General features: G+C 50.1%; 1 protein-coding gene across 2 annotated transcripts in view; it reads right to left on the minus strand.

Moving 5' to 3' along the window:
* Positions 1–16,240, minus strand: part of LOC119173603 (putative 4-coumarate--CoA ligase 2) — a 295,605-nt gene that overhangs the window by 9,597 nt on the left and 269,768 nt on the right. For both annotated transcript variants that reach the window (XM_075896290.1, XM_075896289.1), the window contains one exon: positions 3,508–3,765. In XM_075896290.1, coding sequence (XP_075752405.1) covers positions 3,508–3,765 — 258 coding nt within the window. The remainder of the gene's footprint in view (positions 1–3,507; positions 3,766–16,240) is intronic.

Genomic DNA, 16,240 nt, shown 5'->3' on the forward strand with positions numbered 1-16,240 from the left:
CGGTGGTTAGGGGTGCGCCAAACGTCAGTTTTCCTCAGCGAGCGCTGGATTACTGGCGAGCGGGAAGGCGTCGGGGTGGCGGCGGTGGCTGGCGACGAAACTGCGGAGACGTTGGGTCCTGGTGTTGGCGAGGAGCGGCGACAGGTCGTCGTGCAGTAGCGGCGTAGGTCATCGCCTCCGGTTGGGGCTGTGGCCGTTCAGGAACGCTCAGTGAGCGCTGTAGTTCCTCGTGGACTACGTCTTCGAGAGAGGCGACTTGGGGCTGAGACGATGGCAACATGCGGCGCAGTTCTTCACGAACAATAGCGCGTATGGTCTCGCGCAGGTCGTCGGGGCAGAGTCCTCGGACTTCTGCGACGTCTGGCGACATGCGCCGATCGTATTGGCGGGTCCGCATTTCAAGAGTCTTCTCGATGGTGGTAGCCTCGGAGAGGAACTCTTGTACCGTCTTTGGCGGGTTTCTGATCAGTCCGGCGAAGAGCTCCTGCTTCACTCCTCGCATAAGCAGGCGAACCTTCTTGTCCTCAGACATGTCGGCGTCGGCGTGGCGGAAAAGTCGCGTCATCTCCTCCGTGAAGATCGTTACGTTTTCGTTGAGGAGCTGCACCCGAGTTTCAAGCAGTGATGCGGCTATTTCCTTCCGCACGACGCTTGCAAAGGTGCGCAGGAAAGCAACGCGGAAGTCGTCCCAGGTTCGAAGCGTTCACTCGCGGTTCTCAAACCAAGTCCTTGCGGCGTCTTCCAGGTAAAAATACACATGACGCAGCTTGTCGTCCGGGTACCACTTATTGAGGGCTGCGACGCGGTCGTAAATGTCAAGCCAGCTTTCCGGGTCTTCGTAGGTCGATCCGCGGAAGGTAGGCGGCTCTTTGGGCTGGTTGACGACCACGGTTGCCGAAGACCTTGCTTCCGTCATCGTGGATGCCGGCTTCGTAGCAGCCTTTGTTTTCTTGTCCTTGTCGGGGAGCGGCAGGTATTCGGGCGGTAGTCCTTGTTGTCTTCGGCTCACTCGAACGACCGGGTCGGCGTCGTCCTCTTGGCGGCTTGGGCTTGGCTCACGGCTGGACGGGGGCGTACGGTACATGGACCGAGAAGCACCTCCACCAGATGTCACGATGTTGTGATACACGCCACACTTGAGAGGAAGCACGCAGGAGTCAGGGCGGTGTCAGGCGAACTGTTTATTGGGCGAACTTGTGCCCAGCAAAACAAGGCCAAACACAACTCACAGCAGCAGCGGCGTGAACAGTCGTCGGCCGACGGAAAAAGACTGACCAGTGGCGCACTGCGCCGGCTTTTATACACGCGTCGTAACGCGTTCCAGAGTGGCATACAAGATAAACGCGGCCTGCGTTGCGCTTAACAGAAAGTGATAGCGGCTTCCTTCGTAAACCAAAAGAACCGCACATGTCAGTCTTTTATACACGCGTCATAACGCGTTCCAGAGTGGCATACAAGATAAACGCGGCCTGCGTTGCGCTTACCAGAAAGTGGTAGCGGCTTTCTTCGTACGTGTCACTATAACGCGTTCCAGAGTGGCATACAAGATAAACGCGGCCTGCGTTGCGCTTAACAGAAAGTGGTAGCGGCTTTCTTCGTACGTGTCATTGTGTATGTTATTATATGTGAGCAACTGTACAATATCAGTTACGAACGCTCATCCCCGCGTGGCACGGATACTAGTCCGCTGTTAACAGCGGCCCTTTGCCCCCTCTGTGTTCTCCCTCATAATCAGCTGTTTAGCCAATCGTTTTGTCTGCCTAAGCAAAAAAAAGAAACTCGGTCAGGTATTTCTGTTATAAACTGGGAAACCCCACAAATAAGCCAAAAGGAAAGTATTTTAGCGTGGAGAGACTACGCCAGTCATGCGAAAAAACAATCATGCGCAGAATAACTCAGCCGGCACGCGTTCTCTTTCTCCACTTCTGCGTCTTCTACCTGCCTCACTGAATAAGTAGGTCAATTTTTCCGGCTTGGAATACGAGAAATCGCATGTGCAAGAGAACGAGTACATAGAGAGGGTGATAAAAACAGGTTTAAATGGGCAAAACACATCAGGATATAGAAAGACACAGAGAGACTTAGGGAGAAATAAAACGAAACCAACAAAGAATAGATAGAAGTATGAGATTAGCATTGAACTCCTAAAATGACGATATGATTATGAGGGACGACGCAGCAGAGCGTGCCGAAAATTTCCACCATTTGTTGTTCTTTAACGTGCACTGAAAAGAAAAACTGAGAGCACGACAGAAAGGGCAAAATATTTAGAAAGAAAAACAGAGTGAGAGAGAAAGAAGATGAAAAAAGTAAGAGCGAGAAAGACATAGGGTATTAGAAATATGAGAAGGAAAAAAATTGGTGGTGACATAAAGAAAGAAATCAAAGAAACGTGGATAGAAAAGAGACAGAAGAAAATCACAACGTATGCACGGAGCAAATGATGTTGAGTGGGCGCAGGTTGGGAGGTACACAGGTAAACCATGAGGCCTCCATAAATCTTGCCCAGGCAATCGTCATGTAAACATGTGAGTAACAGTTTGTGCCCGTTTCATCACCACTTCGTGGGCTCTCACTTCCGGATCTTGACTGTGAGTACGCGCTGCAGTCGCTTTCCAAGCCCTCCACTCCACCGTCTTTCTCGCTCATACGAGAAGCTCGTAGGCTTCTGTTGAAAGAGAGAAGTCTCTCACGGTCACATGTTACACTAGAGCATGCATCGGAGCTAGCGCCACAGCATCATCTAGTGAGCGAGCCAAGTACTAGTTGTGGGAGCGCCACAGCGCCATCGCCACAATGATGGCTACTACAACTACTACGCCGCACGAGCCTGGGCCTTAAAGAGCTACTTTCCTAAAAATAGAGTAAAATGAAAAATAGAAAGAGCAAAGTAGAGCGGAACAACAAAAGGCACCCAGTTCCGCTATTCCTTCAGACTTGGTGCCGCTAGTGCAATGCTTAAGTATTTTTTTCTCCACAAGGTCGAAGTCACGTGACCGCCCGACACAAAGAGTACAGTCATATGTCGCCATCATCATAATCAGGGAGTGTGTAATGACGTTATACACTGCATTGGTTGCAATGAACATTCCCATGGTCAATGCGCAGAGCAGCCTGACGCCTATGTGCATTTGGCATTCTTGGTCCTCCTATCATCTAGTTTCAGCCAGTTGCCTACTTTGTCAAGGAGCAGCACTAGCAGCAGTCATGATCACAAAATCATACAAAAGCTGACAATTCCGTTTCGCTTTCGAAACGCTTTACTATGAAGAAAATTTCAAAACAAACCCAACTTAGTATCTGTAGACACGAAATAAACAATCTTGGTACGTGTAGACACGAAATAAACAACTGATCGTCATGATTACTATAGCTATTGCGTGCGTACCTGAAATTATGAAACTTCTGGGTCGCAAACTAGAATTTTGATGGCGCTTTTCAAGCATAAAGTGAGTGGAAGTAAATGTGAAACTCATTGTGTCAGCTGTCAATAATTTTTCAACTGACCAGCAACGACCTTTTTGATGTCGTCCTCGGTCACCTCGCCCTTGTGACGTTCATGAGGAATGACGAAAGCAGCCGCCGCCTCTCCATACTCTGGATGCGGAAGTCCGAGGACGCACACTTCGGCTATGGCAGGGCACTTGCTCATGATCAAGTCTTCCAGTTCGGCAGGTACTACTTGGTTGTCCATGCACTTGATCATCTCCTTCAGGCGATCCAAGTAATGGAGGCGGCCGTTGTGATCGTAGTAGATCACGTCGCCTGCATGGAGAGCCAATTACGTGCTTGTGCGTAGCAATGACGTGGATTCAAATTTATTACAAAAAAGAGCAATGATTCAGCGTCACTTTATGCTTGCTTTAAAAAATGTACTTGTGTGCTTGTGATATGTAGAAATTCATAGCTATAATATACAACTACGAATTTGGAGATGGGGTGCCAGAATTACGTGGTTCCTGTGCTGCAGCATTGTGCACTACTCATTTGGCAGAGCAGTGGCTTTCTCCCACCACAACACAACCTCTTGCCCTCACAGTAAATTGAAGCCTTCCGGAGAACATAAAATTGCTTGATTCTTCCCAGAAGTTCTTCCCCACAAAAGCAATACTTTCACTGACGCAACAAGTCAAGAATGAGGCGAAGTGGAGGAGACATGAGAAAATCCTATTCAGACTTAATTGACGTGCTCTATCTATCCTTCAGAGGAACGCCGCTTGCTAGACGCGAGCCGGACGCGCTCGCATCGGCTCCTGCTTTTTTCAATGTTTTTGACCGAAAATTTGCCGATCGACCTCGGTTTTTCGACTCATCTGATCCAGTTTCTTTCAAGGATCGAGTGGATACCCGACTTTTGCGGGTAGGTCAAGCTTTCGAACTTTTATTTGGGTGTTTCACCCTGTGCCACGTTGGCGCTCAGCTCGGCCTGCCAAGCGAGACGCTTCGAGGATGCCGCTCGAGGAGATGGTCTTCGGCGAAGAAATCTCCAGGCAGGAGGATGAAGCCTCCGGATGGATTGTTGCCCACTCTCGGAAGAAGCAGCGTCAGGATTTTACGCCCGGCGACAGCCCTGGCCCCAGTGCCGGTCATCGTGCCGCCCGTCCAGCGCACCCTAAGGGGCCGATAAACAAGCTCATCGCCGCGTCGCACCTGCCGCGATTGCCTAAAGATCACTACCGGGTTGTCGTACGTCCCAAGGGAGGCATGGATGTGCGCAAGGTCAGTGGAATCAAGGTTACCCAAGCTTTGGTGATGGCTGCTTGTCTCGGCCCGCCGCAGGCTGAGGAAGATATTGTTTGTGCCAATGAAATGCAGAACATTTTTGTGATCAGCACGCCACACGCTAGGAACGCAGAAGCCTACGCTAAAGTGAAGCAAATTCGAGTGGGAGAAACGCTCCATGAAGTCTCTAATTACGTGACGCCACCCGGGGATACGTGCAGAGGAGTTGTTCGCGGTATCGACCCTGAGCTCTCTGATGACCGGCTAGGTGAGCTCTTCGTGCACGCAAGAAATCCGAAGGTTCTTGGAGTACGGCGCATCAAGAAAACGCCCACGGTGATCGTCCTGTTTGACGGTATGAAAGTTCCAAACTACGTCATGTGTGGGACGAACCTGATCCGGTGCACGCTCTACCGACGACAAATCGACGCCCGTCGAACCTGCGGAAAGCTGGGACATCGCTTGGACGTTTGTCCCACTCCTACAGTCATCACCTGCCCGGACTGTGGGGTCTCATCGCCCCCTGAGAATCATACGTGCCAGCCGAAGTGCTCCATCTGTGGAGGAGCGCATCCGACGGCGGATCGGGCCTGCAAAAGCAGGTACCAGGTTCCCTACATCGTTCGGCGTAGAAGGCGACGACGGAGGAAAGCAAACAAGCAGCGCGTGGAGTTCGTGCCACAGCAAGCTCCCGGGCTTGGGTTCAACCAGGGGGGTGGCCTTGATAACCCTGGGCGGGGTGCGGGTCACCGCTCTCGCTCGAGGGATAGGTCTGCCTCCTGTGCCCGGATACAGCAGGAACCTACCTGGGCTGAACGAGTGGGCCCAAAACGTGAGTCTCGCACTATCGTGCAGCGCCAGTTGCCAGAGCAAGCTACGGCTAGAATACAGCAGCTAGAGCGTGAGAATGCAACTCTGAGGAGTGAGCTTCAGGAGATTAAAGCATTAGTTGAGGAGCTTAGGCAGCGCGAACGCACGCCGGAAGGGGCGGTGAAAGTGCAGCAGGCCGAGACACAACCTAGAGGCGGTAAGCGAAAAGCCGCTGACCCTCCGGTAGATATCGAGAAGGAGTTCAGTGACTTTAAACAGGAAATTATGGGGGTGGTCCATGAAATTAAGGAGGCCATCGCTGGTGTCAGCTCTGTCATCCAGTCCCTTTCTGCAAGGGTGGTGGTGGTGGAGCAAAACCTAAGTAGCAATCATGGCGAAGCTAAATAAAACATTTGTCATTTGGCAATGGAATTGCGCGAGCTTCCACAGGAAGAAGGCAGTCTTGCAGCAGTTCGTCAGCTCACAGGAGAATAAGCCAGCCGTAATACTCCTCCAGGAGACCCTTAAAGGAGAGGTGGCCCTCCGGGGTTATCGCTCCGTGGCCTGCTGGGGGGAAGGAAAACGCGGGGTCGCCATCCTCATATCCAAAGAGTTCTCCTTTGAGGTTCGCGATGTACGTCCAGACCTAAAGGTGGAACACATACTCATTGAGTTAATCCCAAACTCTCGGCTTAAGGAGCACCTATTCATTCTCAACGTTTATAGCTCACCATCTGATACTCGGGAGACTTTTAATGCGCTTCTCTGCAAAGCCTCCAAAATCGCGGGCTCGGCTCCGTTGACAGTTGCTGGCGACTTCAATGCGCAACATCAGACATGGGGCTATATCAATAATACGGCTAAGGGGCGGGCGCTTCTGCAGCATACTACCAATCTTAATATGTTACTAGTTACTGATCACAACTTTCCCACACGTCTCGGCAACTCTGTAGCAAGGGACACCACGCCGGACCTGGCTTTTGTCAGGAACGTCGAGTGCCCTTTCTGGCAGAACTTGCATGAGAACTTGGGGAGCGACCATTTCATCGCGTCTATCTCCCTCGATGTTAAAGCATCGCCGCCGCGGGTCTTCAAAATTGTTGATTGGGATGCCTTTCGGGAACTCAGACAAAACGATGAAAAAGAGTACGATGACCTTGGCCAGCTACTTGAGCGTCTTAAGGCAGATGTTAAAGCTGCCACTAAGGTGGTGGAGACGGATCTTAAAACGGAACGCATGGACAGCCGCCTAGCGAGGCTCCTTGAAGCCAAAAACTCCTTACTTAACAGATGGCGTACGCAGCGACTCAACAGGCGGCTCAGAAAGAAAATTGCTCTGCTCAAACAGGAGATTTAATCGTACAGCCAAACCCTGGCCAGACAACAATGGGATGAGGTCTGTAACGATGTCGATGGGCAGATGCGGTCAGGGGCGAAATGGAACATTCTCAAGCACCTCCTGGGAGATAAGCAAACTAAAGCTAATCAGAAACACACTGTTGATCGGCTCATTCACAAGGAGAGGTCTGCTGGGCTCTCCAATGATCAAATCTTACAACAGCTGGCGGATAGGTACCTCCCCCTGGGGGCTACCACGGATGCAGACTACCCGGATTTCTCTGGTCTGGAGGATGCGGAGCTGGACTCCCCCTTCAACACGGCAGAGATCAGGGCGGTCCTTTTTGATCTCAATGGAAAATCGGCTCCCGGGCCGGATGGTATCACTAACAGGCTACTTAAAAATCTGGACGATAGATCCATTGAGCTACTAACTGACGAGGTCAACCGGGTTTGGGAGTCGGGGCAGGTGCCGAAGGAGTGGCGAACGGCCTCTGTCGTCCTCATTCCCAAGCCTGGTAAACCTCTCGGGCTCGGCACGCTCCGACCGATCTCGCTCACGTCTTGCGTGGGTAAGGTCGCGGAGCATGCAATCCTTAACCGAATCTCCCATCACATTGAACAAAACGAGCTCTTCCCTTTCAATCTCATTGGCTTTCGTCCCACGCTCTCTACGCAGGACGTTATGAAAATGATTAAACATCAAATTCTCGACATAGACACCAGAGATGTCCGAGGGATTCTTGCACTCGATCTGGAGAAAGCTTTCGATAATATCTCACATCCTCACATACTGGATTCGATCTCTTAGTTGGGATTGGGGGCCCGCTTTTACGGGTTCGTCCGCTCTTTTCTCAGGGATCGCGTTGCCACAATTCGGCTCGGGGACCTCTGCTCCAAGGAATTTCACCTTGGACCTAGGGGAACCCCTCAAGGATCGGTCATTTCACCGCTAATCTTTAATATCGCGATGAGGAAACTCTCGCTCGAACTCTCTCGTATCGACCGCATCGGACATGCGCTGTATGCGGACGATATTACTATATGGTGCACTGGGGGTAGGGACGGAGACGTTGAGGAGTCCCTCCAGCAGGCCCTCAGGTGCACGGAGGAGTTTTTGGATAGCACGGGGCTGCACTTGTCGACCGCCAAGTCGGAGCTCCTCCTGTACACACAGCCGGAGAAACGCAAGTTCACCACTATTCCATTTCCGCCGGAAGAGATCAGGATCGAAATTCACACACGGTCAGGGCAGGCCATCCCCCGTGTTGATAAAATTCGGATATTAGGCATGTTCCTGGAGGAGCACGGAAGTAACTCTCATACTCTGACTCGTATTGCGGCAAAGGCGGAGAGCATGGTCAAGCTTATACTTCGTGTGTCTAACAGGCGTGGAGGGCTTTGTGAGGCCAACCTCATGAGGCTTTTCCATGCCTTTCTTATGAGTCACATTAACTACATTGCCGCAGCGCATAGGTGGGAAAGGAAAGAACAAAGGAAACTGGATGCGATTATTCGAAAGTGCATTAAGAGGGTCTTGGGTCTTCCAAACAACACAAATGAGGAAAAGCTCAAGGCTCTTGGTATGCATAATACATTTAGTGAGATTGCAGAAGCGCAACAAACAGCACAAGCTGCACGACTGTCCTCTTCCAAAGCTGGGAGACGCATCCTGGAGTTTCTGGGCTGCGAACCAACTATGGTAGCAGACAAAAAGATACAGCTTCCACCCAAATTGAGGGAGCAGATTACGGTCTCACAAATTCCTAGAAATGTTCACCCTCTCTACAATGACGGCCGCCGGGCCGCTAGGGCTAGGTCACTCCTCAGTTCCGCCGCTGCCACCCCTGAACTTGGGGCGTTCGTTGACGCAGCACAGTATCCCGGCACATCCAATTTCGTGGCTGTGGTCACTGACCTTCACGGTAAAATCCTCACAGCAGCATCTCTTCGAGATACCACGCCGGCTAGGGCAGAGCAGGCTGCTATAGCAATGGCCGTGGCGATTCCCATGCGCACGCGCATTTTCACTGATTCTCGAGCTGCTGCACGAGCGTTCATGACCGGATCAGTCTGTGAGCAGGCGGCCCATCTTCTTACCAAAAGACCACATTGCACGGAAATCGACGGCCACATCACCTGGTTTCCTGCCCACATGGGCAAGGATGTCCACCTTGTTATCCCCAATGCCAATGAGCTTGCCCACGCCCGAGCACGCGAACTGTTCCCACCGTGACGGGCAATCGGCATCTAATTTTGGGGATGGCATCCGGCAGCTTGATTCGCTCCTCACCTTTAACGAAATTTGCAAAAATTATCAATTGGCCAGGCGTAGCTTTCCGCTCCCGCACCCGCAACTCTCTAGGGCCCAGTCAGTCACTTTAAGAATGCTGCAAACGGGTACTTACCCGTCGCCTTTAGTGTACAGCAAGTTTATCGACAGCATAAAGCCGCAATGCCCTCATTGCGAAGAGAGACGTTGCACGTTACCCCACATGCTCTAGCAATGCGCGGCGCTGCGCTATGGCGAGCCTCTCAGCACAGAAGCTGCCTGGAGGACGGCAATTACCAGCTCGGACCGAGAGGTCCAAATCCGGGCTGTCCAGAGGGCCCGCAATTTGGCGGAGGGGCTCGCTCTTCCTGTCCCCACGTGGGTGCGGCCCGCAGCCGACCCTCCCTCTTGAGGGGAATCGGCTCCTCAGGACAATTTGTAAATAAAGTTCATTGACTGACTGACTGATCTATCCTTCAAGGCGCGAATTTCATCCTCATTCATAAAACGTGACGCAATTCTTGGAGCACAGTTCCAGGGCGAGGCGACGCCCAGCTCGCCGCTATCAGTGCTAATTTGCATTGCAGTACTCTGATTTTTCATTGAATGGCCACAAGTTCGGCCAAATAAAGAGTTTCATCTTGGATAGTGGGCGTTCACTATTAAGTTGAACACAGCTCAGAGTCGCAGCGCTCGGTGGAGCACTAGTGCAGCCGGCGCGGCTGCGCATGGAAACAAGTGACACAGGTGCACTACAGCACGCCGCTCTTGGTGCACTACAGACAGGCTACACCAGCACCTGGCTGCTACAGAGCCGCGCACACGAGTAATGTAGCAGATCACGTAAAGTATCTCCAGTATCTCCATGTGTTCATATGCAGCTACGCTACGATAAGCGGCCACGTTGGCTGCACTGGTGCTCCGAAAAGCACGGCCACGCTGAGTCATGTTCACCCAAAAAGTGGAACCACTAGACACACCGACCATTGAGTTCGTCAAATATCGTGACTAGGCGGCAATATACACCTCGGTGACCTTTATTTCGTTTATATGCGAAGCACTTCTTAGCGAACTTCGGCGACTTTAAGAGCATCTATCTATCTATCTATCTATCTATCTATCTATCTATCTATCTATCTATCTATCTATCTATCTATCTATCTATCTATCTATCTATCTATCTATCTATCTATCTATCTATCTATCTATCTATCTATCTATCTATCTATCTATCTATCCGCGAACGACATTTAGTGCCCGCAGCCGTTTCAATATTGTTATCATTATTCGAATTGGTAAGGCATAACATGAAATGTATGATAAGCATTAGGGACTTGCCATAACATGATAATCGTGATATGTATGTCACGAATGGCATTATTTACAATCAATGGTCTTGCTGATCTTGCGGTGATTTTGCTCACATGAAATATTTTAAAACTGTTATGGTATGACATGACTGCATCGCGAACACAAGTGACAAACCCCAAATGTGGAAATAATGGCATGCATGTCACGTAAGTCATGACTACACGCCATGCTCTTGGTGCGCTCGCAGACATTTTGCTAGCTTCACATGTACAAAATTTGGTATTATGAGACGTAAATGGACGATGAAGGCAAATGGCACGTCCAAACATGATAATCTTGATCTGCGTGTGAAGTAACAACATGACTGCATACCACGCTCATGATGCGCTCATGGTCGTTTCGCTAGCATTACATATACCAAATTTGGTATTACGTAACGCGAACGGACGAAGCAGGGAAATGATACATTCCAATATGATAGTCATGACATGCGTATCATGTAAAGAATGACTACGTGCTACGTTCATAGTAGGCCCGCTGTTATTTCGGTAGCTTCGTATATACCAATTTTGATGTTACGGTACGTCAATGAATGACGAAGCTATATGACTAGTGAAAACATGATAATCATGACATGCGAGTCATTAAGAGTATGAACACATACCACATTCATGATGCGCACGGGGCGAATTTTGCTAGCTTCACTTATACCGAACTTGGTATCACGTAACATGAATAGACGACGAAGGTTAATGACACCTCTCAACATGATAATCATGGCATGCTCGTCTGTCACAAGTCCCATTAATTAGGGAGGCGATCGTCAGGCTAATTCCAAGGGTCTAAGTATCGGCCCCCCGAACCGCACCACGTAATCATGGACAATTTAGAAGTGGTCCTATTTGGCGCGCCAGCGGACGCCGGCTGTGGTCCAAAGAACAAGTCAGAGCCGAGAGTTGATAAACAAAACAGAATTATATCCTCACTTATGGCAGATCAAAACGATACAAAAGTATGCACACTCGACAATAGTTGAATACAATGTGTCACCAATCAAACAATGTACTACACAGTACAATCAGCCACACTCGAAACAACGGACACACAACACAATACGCACTACAATGCTGTCGCATGCATCGAACAACCAAGACAGTTAAAGACTAAAGAGTTAGAAAACTTATTCAGTCCAAAGTTCTTGGAACAAAAGTGTGAATAATACTCTTCCGAGAATCACTCCCTCCAAGTCCACCGTTGTTGTCGTTCCGCTGCTCCCGAAGTTTCTCTTCCAGGAAACCTAGCGTCTTCGATTGGCCACTCTCCAAGCTTCAAAATTCTTCAACAGAAACACGTCGGCTTCACACACGCAGCTGTTGCAACGTGTCTTCGCTCGATAGCGGTAGACACACACTCTTGCCTGTAGCTCGAGTCTTCACCCCTCAGGTTGAAATTCTCTTCTTCTCCTCCTTTGTCACGGAAGACAACAGGCTTCGCCCACAAGGCGAAACACCCTACGCACTCTGGCGCATACTTTCTTCTTCTCCTGCTTTGTCACTACGGCCAAACCTTCACTGACAGACGCGGCGGGATACCCTGCGCACTCTGGCGCTAACTCCTCCTTCTCCTGATCTCCCATTTCGGCTGCTCGATTAAATACCTTCCGAGCAAGATTCCAGAAAGTTTTCATCATTTTGTCGGCGCGATACGCAGCGAAGGCTTGGGAAAGGGCGAGACGGTACGAGGGCCGTCCGCGACGGATGACGCAACCCTGCATCACCACGCCCCTTTCCATCGAGAACTCTCTAGGGCTTGCTCGGCCGCCGATGCGAAGAGATTCGTTAGCGAAACTACGCTTCCGAGGGGAGAGGGACGCGCGCCCGGGGAGTCTTTGGATGCTTGATTTCTTCTTTTTATCATTGACCTCTCGGCGCTTCGTCGCGAGAATTTGGCGGCATGACCTTTTTTGAGCGCTCGTTTTGTGACACTGCCCCCACTTTAAGAATATCATCTCATAATATTCAAAACCACACAAACGAGCGCGAACAGTCCCCACACTCTGAAAGACTGTAACCTAGTCCGTCGCTCATGCCACGTTACACTCAAAATACATCACTCTATACAATTGTACATTGCAATTCAATCTCACAACACATGAAATATAACCACAGGTACATGACTACAACACTTCATCACATATTCCAAACAATACAAATGTACAAAGTTCTGTCTTTACAACAATTATACAATACTATACATCACATCACCGTAACAAACATTTTGACTCGCTCGATATACAGTTGTGACACAGGATAACAAGAATATTAACACAACATATGGCAGTCAGCTGTGCCAAACACATTCCAATTCCACCTCAGCACCTATCCTGTGTACCTTGAGCGGCGCTTGCACCTTTTCTTGCGGTGCTCGCTCGACCTCTTGTTGTGTTTCTTTGTTCTTTTTCGGCGAGCCCTTTCCAACGACGGTATCTGAGGCGGCGTCTCAGCCATCGTTGTCACTTCCGACACCGTTAACCGGTCATAACGTTCAACGGGTCCTGTCTGTTTATTTACCAGCTTGTTCATGTCACGGCATTGGGCCTGGCTGGCCGACTCTGTCATCTTTACATTGTCGGTCAGTTGAGGTTGAGCCGACGTTAGTCCAGCTGCCCAGCACGTAAACTCATTCAATATGATCATGTTCTCATTCGCTGTCTCTTGCGCCCAGGCTTCCCCTTAGGCTCGAGTGAAATCCTTCACGGGGGTTTTCTCCACTGTACCTCGTGGTCCTTGTGTCGGCGGCGGCTCCTTATTCGGGTCTTCCCCCAAACATTCTAGATCATTCGGTCCTCGCACCCCGTCAATATTTCCGATGACGAGGTCGTACAGGGGGGTCGTCATGCATAGAGCCGTAACCTTCCCGCTGAACTACGGGGTTTTAACCTCAATCTCTGCTTCGGGAAGCATCCGAACCGTACTGTCAAATAGGCAAACCGGTTTCGTTTTGCCTGTTAACTACTTTCTCGTACCAAATTTCTCCGCACGATAACCGTGGAGTTACGGATGTCTTTTAACACCGTAATCTTCTTGCCCGCAACTTTTTCAGGCAGCGTTGGCATTCCCGTCGTAACACCGGTTGGCTGTTTCCTCATTACAGCACCCACAATAGGAAGTTTCTCCCCATTTTCAACTCTACGAATCCGTCGGTGACGGCATTATCATCGGATTTTGGTGCCGCTTGCACACAGGATACCTAGTGAGTTTGACTCACTCCGTTACGACATGCATCTGCTTTGTGCCCAGTCTGTCCACACTTGAAACATTTTACGACCGGTGGGCTCGTAGAGATTGTTCGACAGTTGTTCGCGCGATGACCCACTCGGTTACACACAAAACATCGCGGAACACTCTCCGGTGCACGAATCTTTTTTTCGGGTACCGAATTTTTTGAATCTTCGGGACACTCCTTCTTGACCTTGGCCAAATTAGTTCCACCTTGCGCTTCCAAAAATTGATCAGCCAATTCAAGCATGCCTTCAAGTGACTCAGCCTTCCTCTCTTTTAAGTACAGCCACAGGTTTGGGTGGCAACTAGTAAGAAATTGCTCTCTAATAAGGAGCTCTCTAAGCTCATCGCACTCCTGCACTGTCCCTGAAAGTTCAATCCATCTGTCGAAATAATGGCTAAGTCGGGCGGCAAACTGCGTAGCCGTCTCACCATCAGCTGGCTTTCCTGTCCGAAATCTTTCCCGGAATCCTTCCACAGTAAATCTAAATCACTTCAGTAAAGCAGCTTTCACCTTTGCATAGTTGGCTGCATCAGTCGGCGTCAGCCTACCGTACACACTGAGCGCTTCGCCACTCAAGCAAGTACTCAAAGCAGTTGCCCATTGATGTTCCGGCCAATTCTGGCTCCTCGCAATCGTTTCGAATCTGTGAAGGTACGCGTCAAGGCCGTCCTTCCTTTCATCAAATGCTACGAGCAGCTTGCTTGGGTTCAAGCGGAAGCCATGGTCCTCCCGTTCGCTGCTTTCAACTCTAGCTTGGACCGGAGTTTCCCTTCGCGGTTGCAAACGGAGCCGCTCGAGTTCTATCTCGTCCTGCCGATGCCGTTCCCTTTCAGCCATTTCCGCTTCTGTTTCTTCTCACGCCCTTTCGGCTGCCAACTTTTCTCTCTCCAGCTCCAACTTCAATTGCTGCTCTCTTTCTTCTTTCAGCTGTCGCTCCTTTGCCTCTCTTTCTTCTTTCGCCATCTCAGCGGCCAGCCTTTCTCTTTCCAACTCAGAAGCTTTTTCTTCCTTGGCCGTTTCAGCTGCCGACCTCTCTCTCTCCAATTCAGCTACTTTTTCTTCCTTGGCTTTTTCAGCTGCCAACCTCTCTCTCTCCAACTCAGCTTTTTTTCCGCTTTGGCTCTTTCGACCGCCAAACTTTCTTTTTCCAGCTCAGCTGCCTTTTCTTCTTTGGCCCTCCCTTTTTCTTCTTTGTCCTTCTGGGTGACCCACTTCCATAGTTCGGCGACAGAAAGACCCATCTTCTCACCAAGAGCTACTAACTTTTCGAGATCCACTTTGCTCGCAAATGCAGTCTTGCCGCGTGTTAAAAGTATCTGCCTGAATTAGTCTATCGGAACACTTCCCTGCACTCGTTAACGAGAACACTGAACAACACACGAAATCGTTCCGGTAGCACTATCAACAACTCGAGGCGCTTTCTCACTACTTTGGACACACTGTGCACCAAAAGGTCCTTGTCGCGGACGCCAGATTAATTGTCACAAGTCCCGTTAATTAGGGGGGCGATCGCCGGGCTAATTACAAGGGCCGAAGTATCGGCCTTCCGAACCACACCACGAAAGCGTGGACAATTTAGAAGTGGACCTATTTGGCGCGCCAGCGGACGCCAGCTGTGGCCCAAAGAACAAGTCAGAGCCAAGAGTTGATAAACACAACAAAATTATATTGTCAGATATGGCAGATCAAAACGATACACAAGTGTGCACACTCGACAATAGTTGAATACAATGTGTCAACAATCAAACATTGTACTACACAGTACAATCAGCCACACTCGAAACAATGAACACAGACAATAATACGCACTACAATGCAGTCGTGTGCATCGAACAACCAAGACACTTAAAGACTAAAGAGTTAGAAAACTTATTCAGTCCAAAGTTCTTGGAACAAAAGTCTGAATAATACTCTTCCGAGAATCACTCCCTCCAAGTCCACCGTTGTTGTCGTTCCGCTGCTCCCGAAGTTTCTCTTCCAGGAAACCTAGCGTCTTCGATTGGCCACTCTCCAAGCTTCAAAATTCTTCAACAGAAACACGTCGGCTTCACACACGCAGCTGTTGCAACGCGTCTTCGCTCGATAGCGGTAGACACACACTCTTGCCTGTAGCTCGAGTCTTCACCCCTCAGGTTGAAATTCTCTTCTTCTCCTCCTTTGTCACGGAAGACAAAAGGCTTCGCCTACAAGCGCACACTTTCTTCTTCTCCCGCTTTGTCACTACGGACAAAACCTTCACCGACAGACGCGCCGGGATACCCTACGCACTCTGGCGTTAACTTCCTCCTTCTTCTGATCTCCCTTCTCGGCTGCTCGATTAAATACCTTCCGCGCGAGATTACAGAAAGTTCTCATCATTTTGTCGGCGCGATACGCAGCTAAGGCTGGGGAAATGGCGAGACGGTACGAGGGCCGTCCGCGACGGATGACGCAACCCTGCATCACCACGCCTCTTTCCATCGAGAACTCTCTAGGGCTGACTCGGCCGCCAATGCGAGGAGG

This window comes from Rhipicephalus microplus, chromosome 5 (genome assembly GCF_043290135.1).
Source record: "Rhipicephalus microplus isolate Deutch F79 chromosome 5, USDA_Rmic, whole genome shotgun sequence".
Taxonomy (NCBI): domain Eukaryota; kingdom Metazoa; phylum Arthropoda; class Arachnida; order Ixodida; family Ixodidae; genus Rhipicephalus; species Rhipicephalus microplus.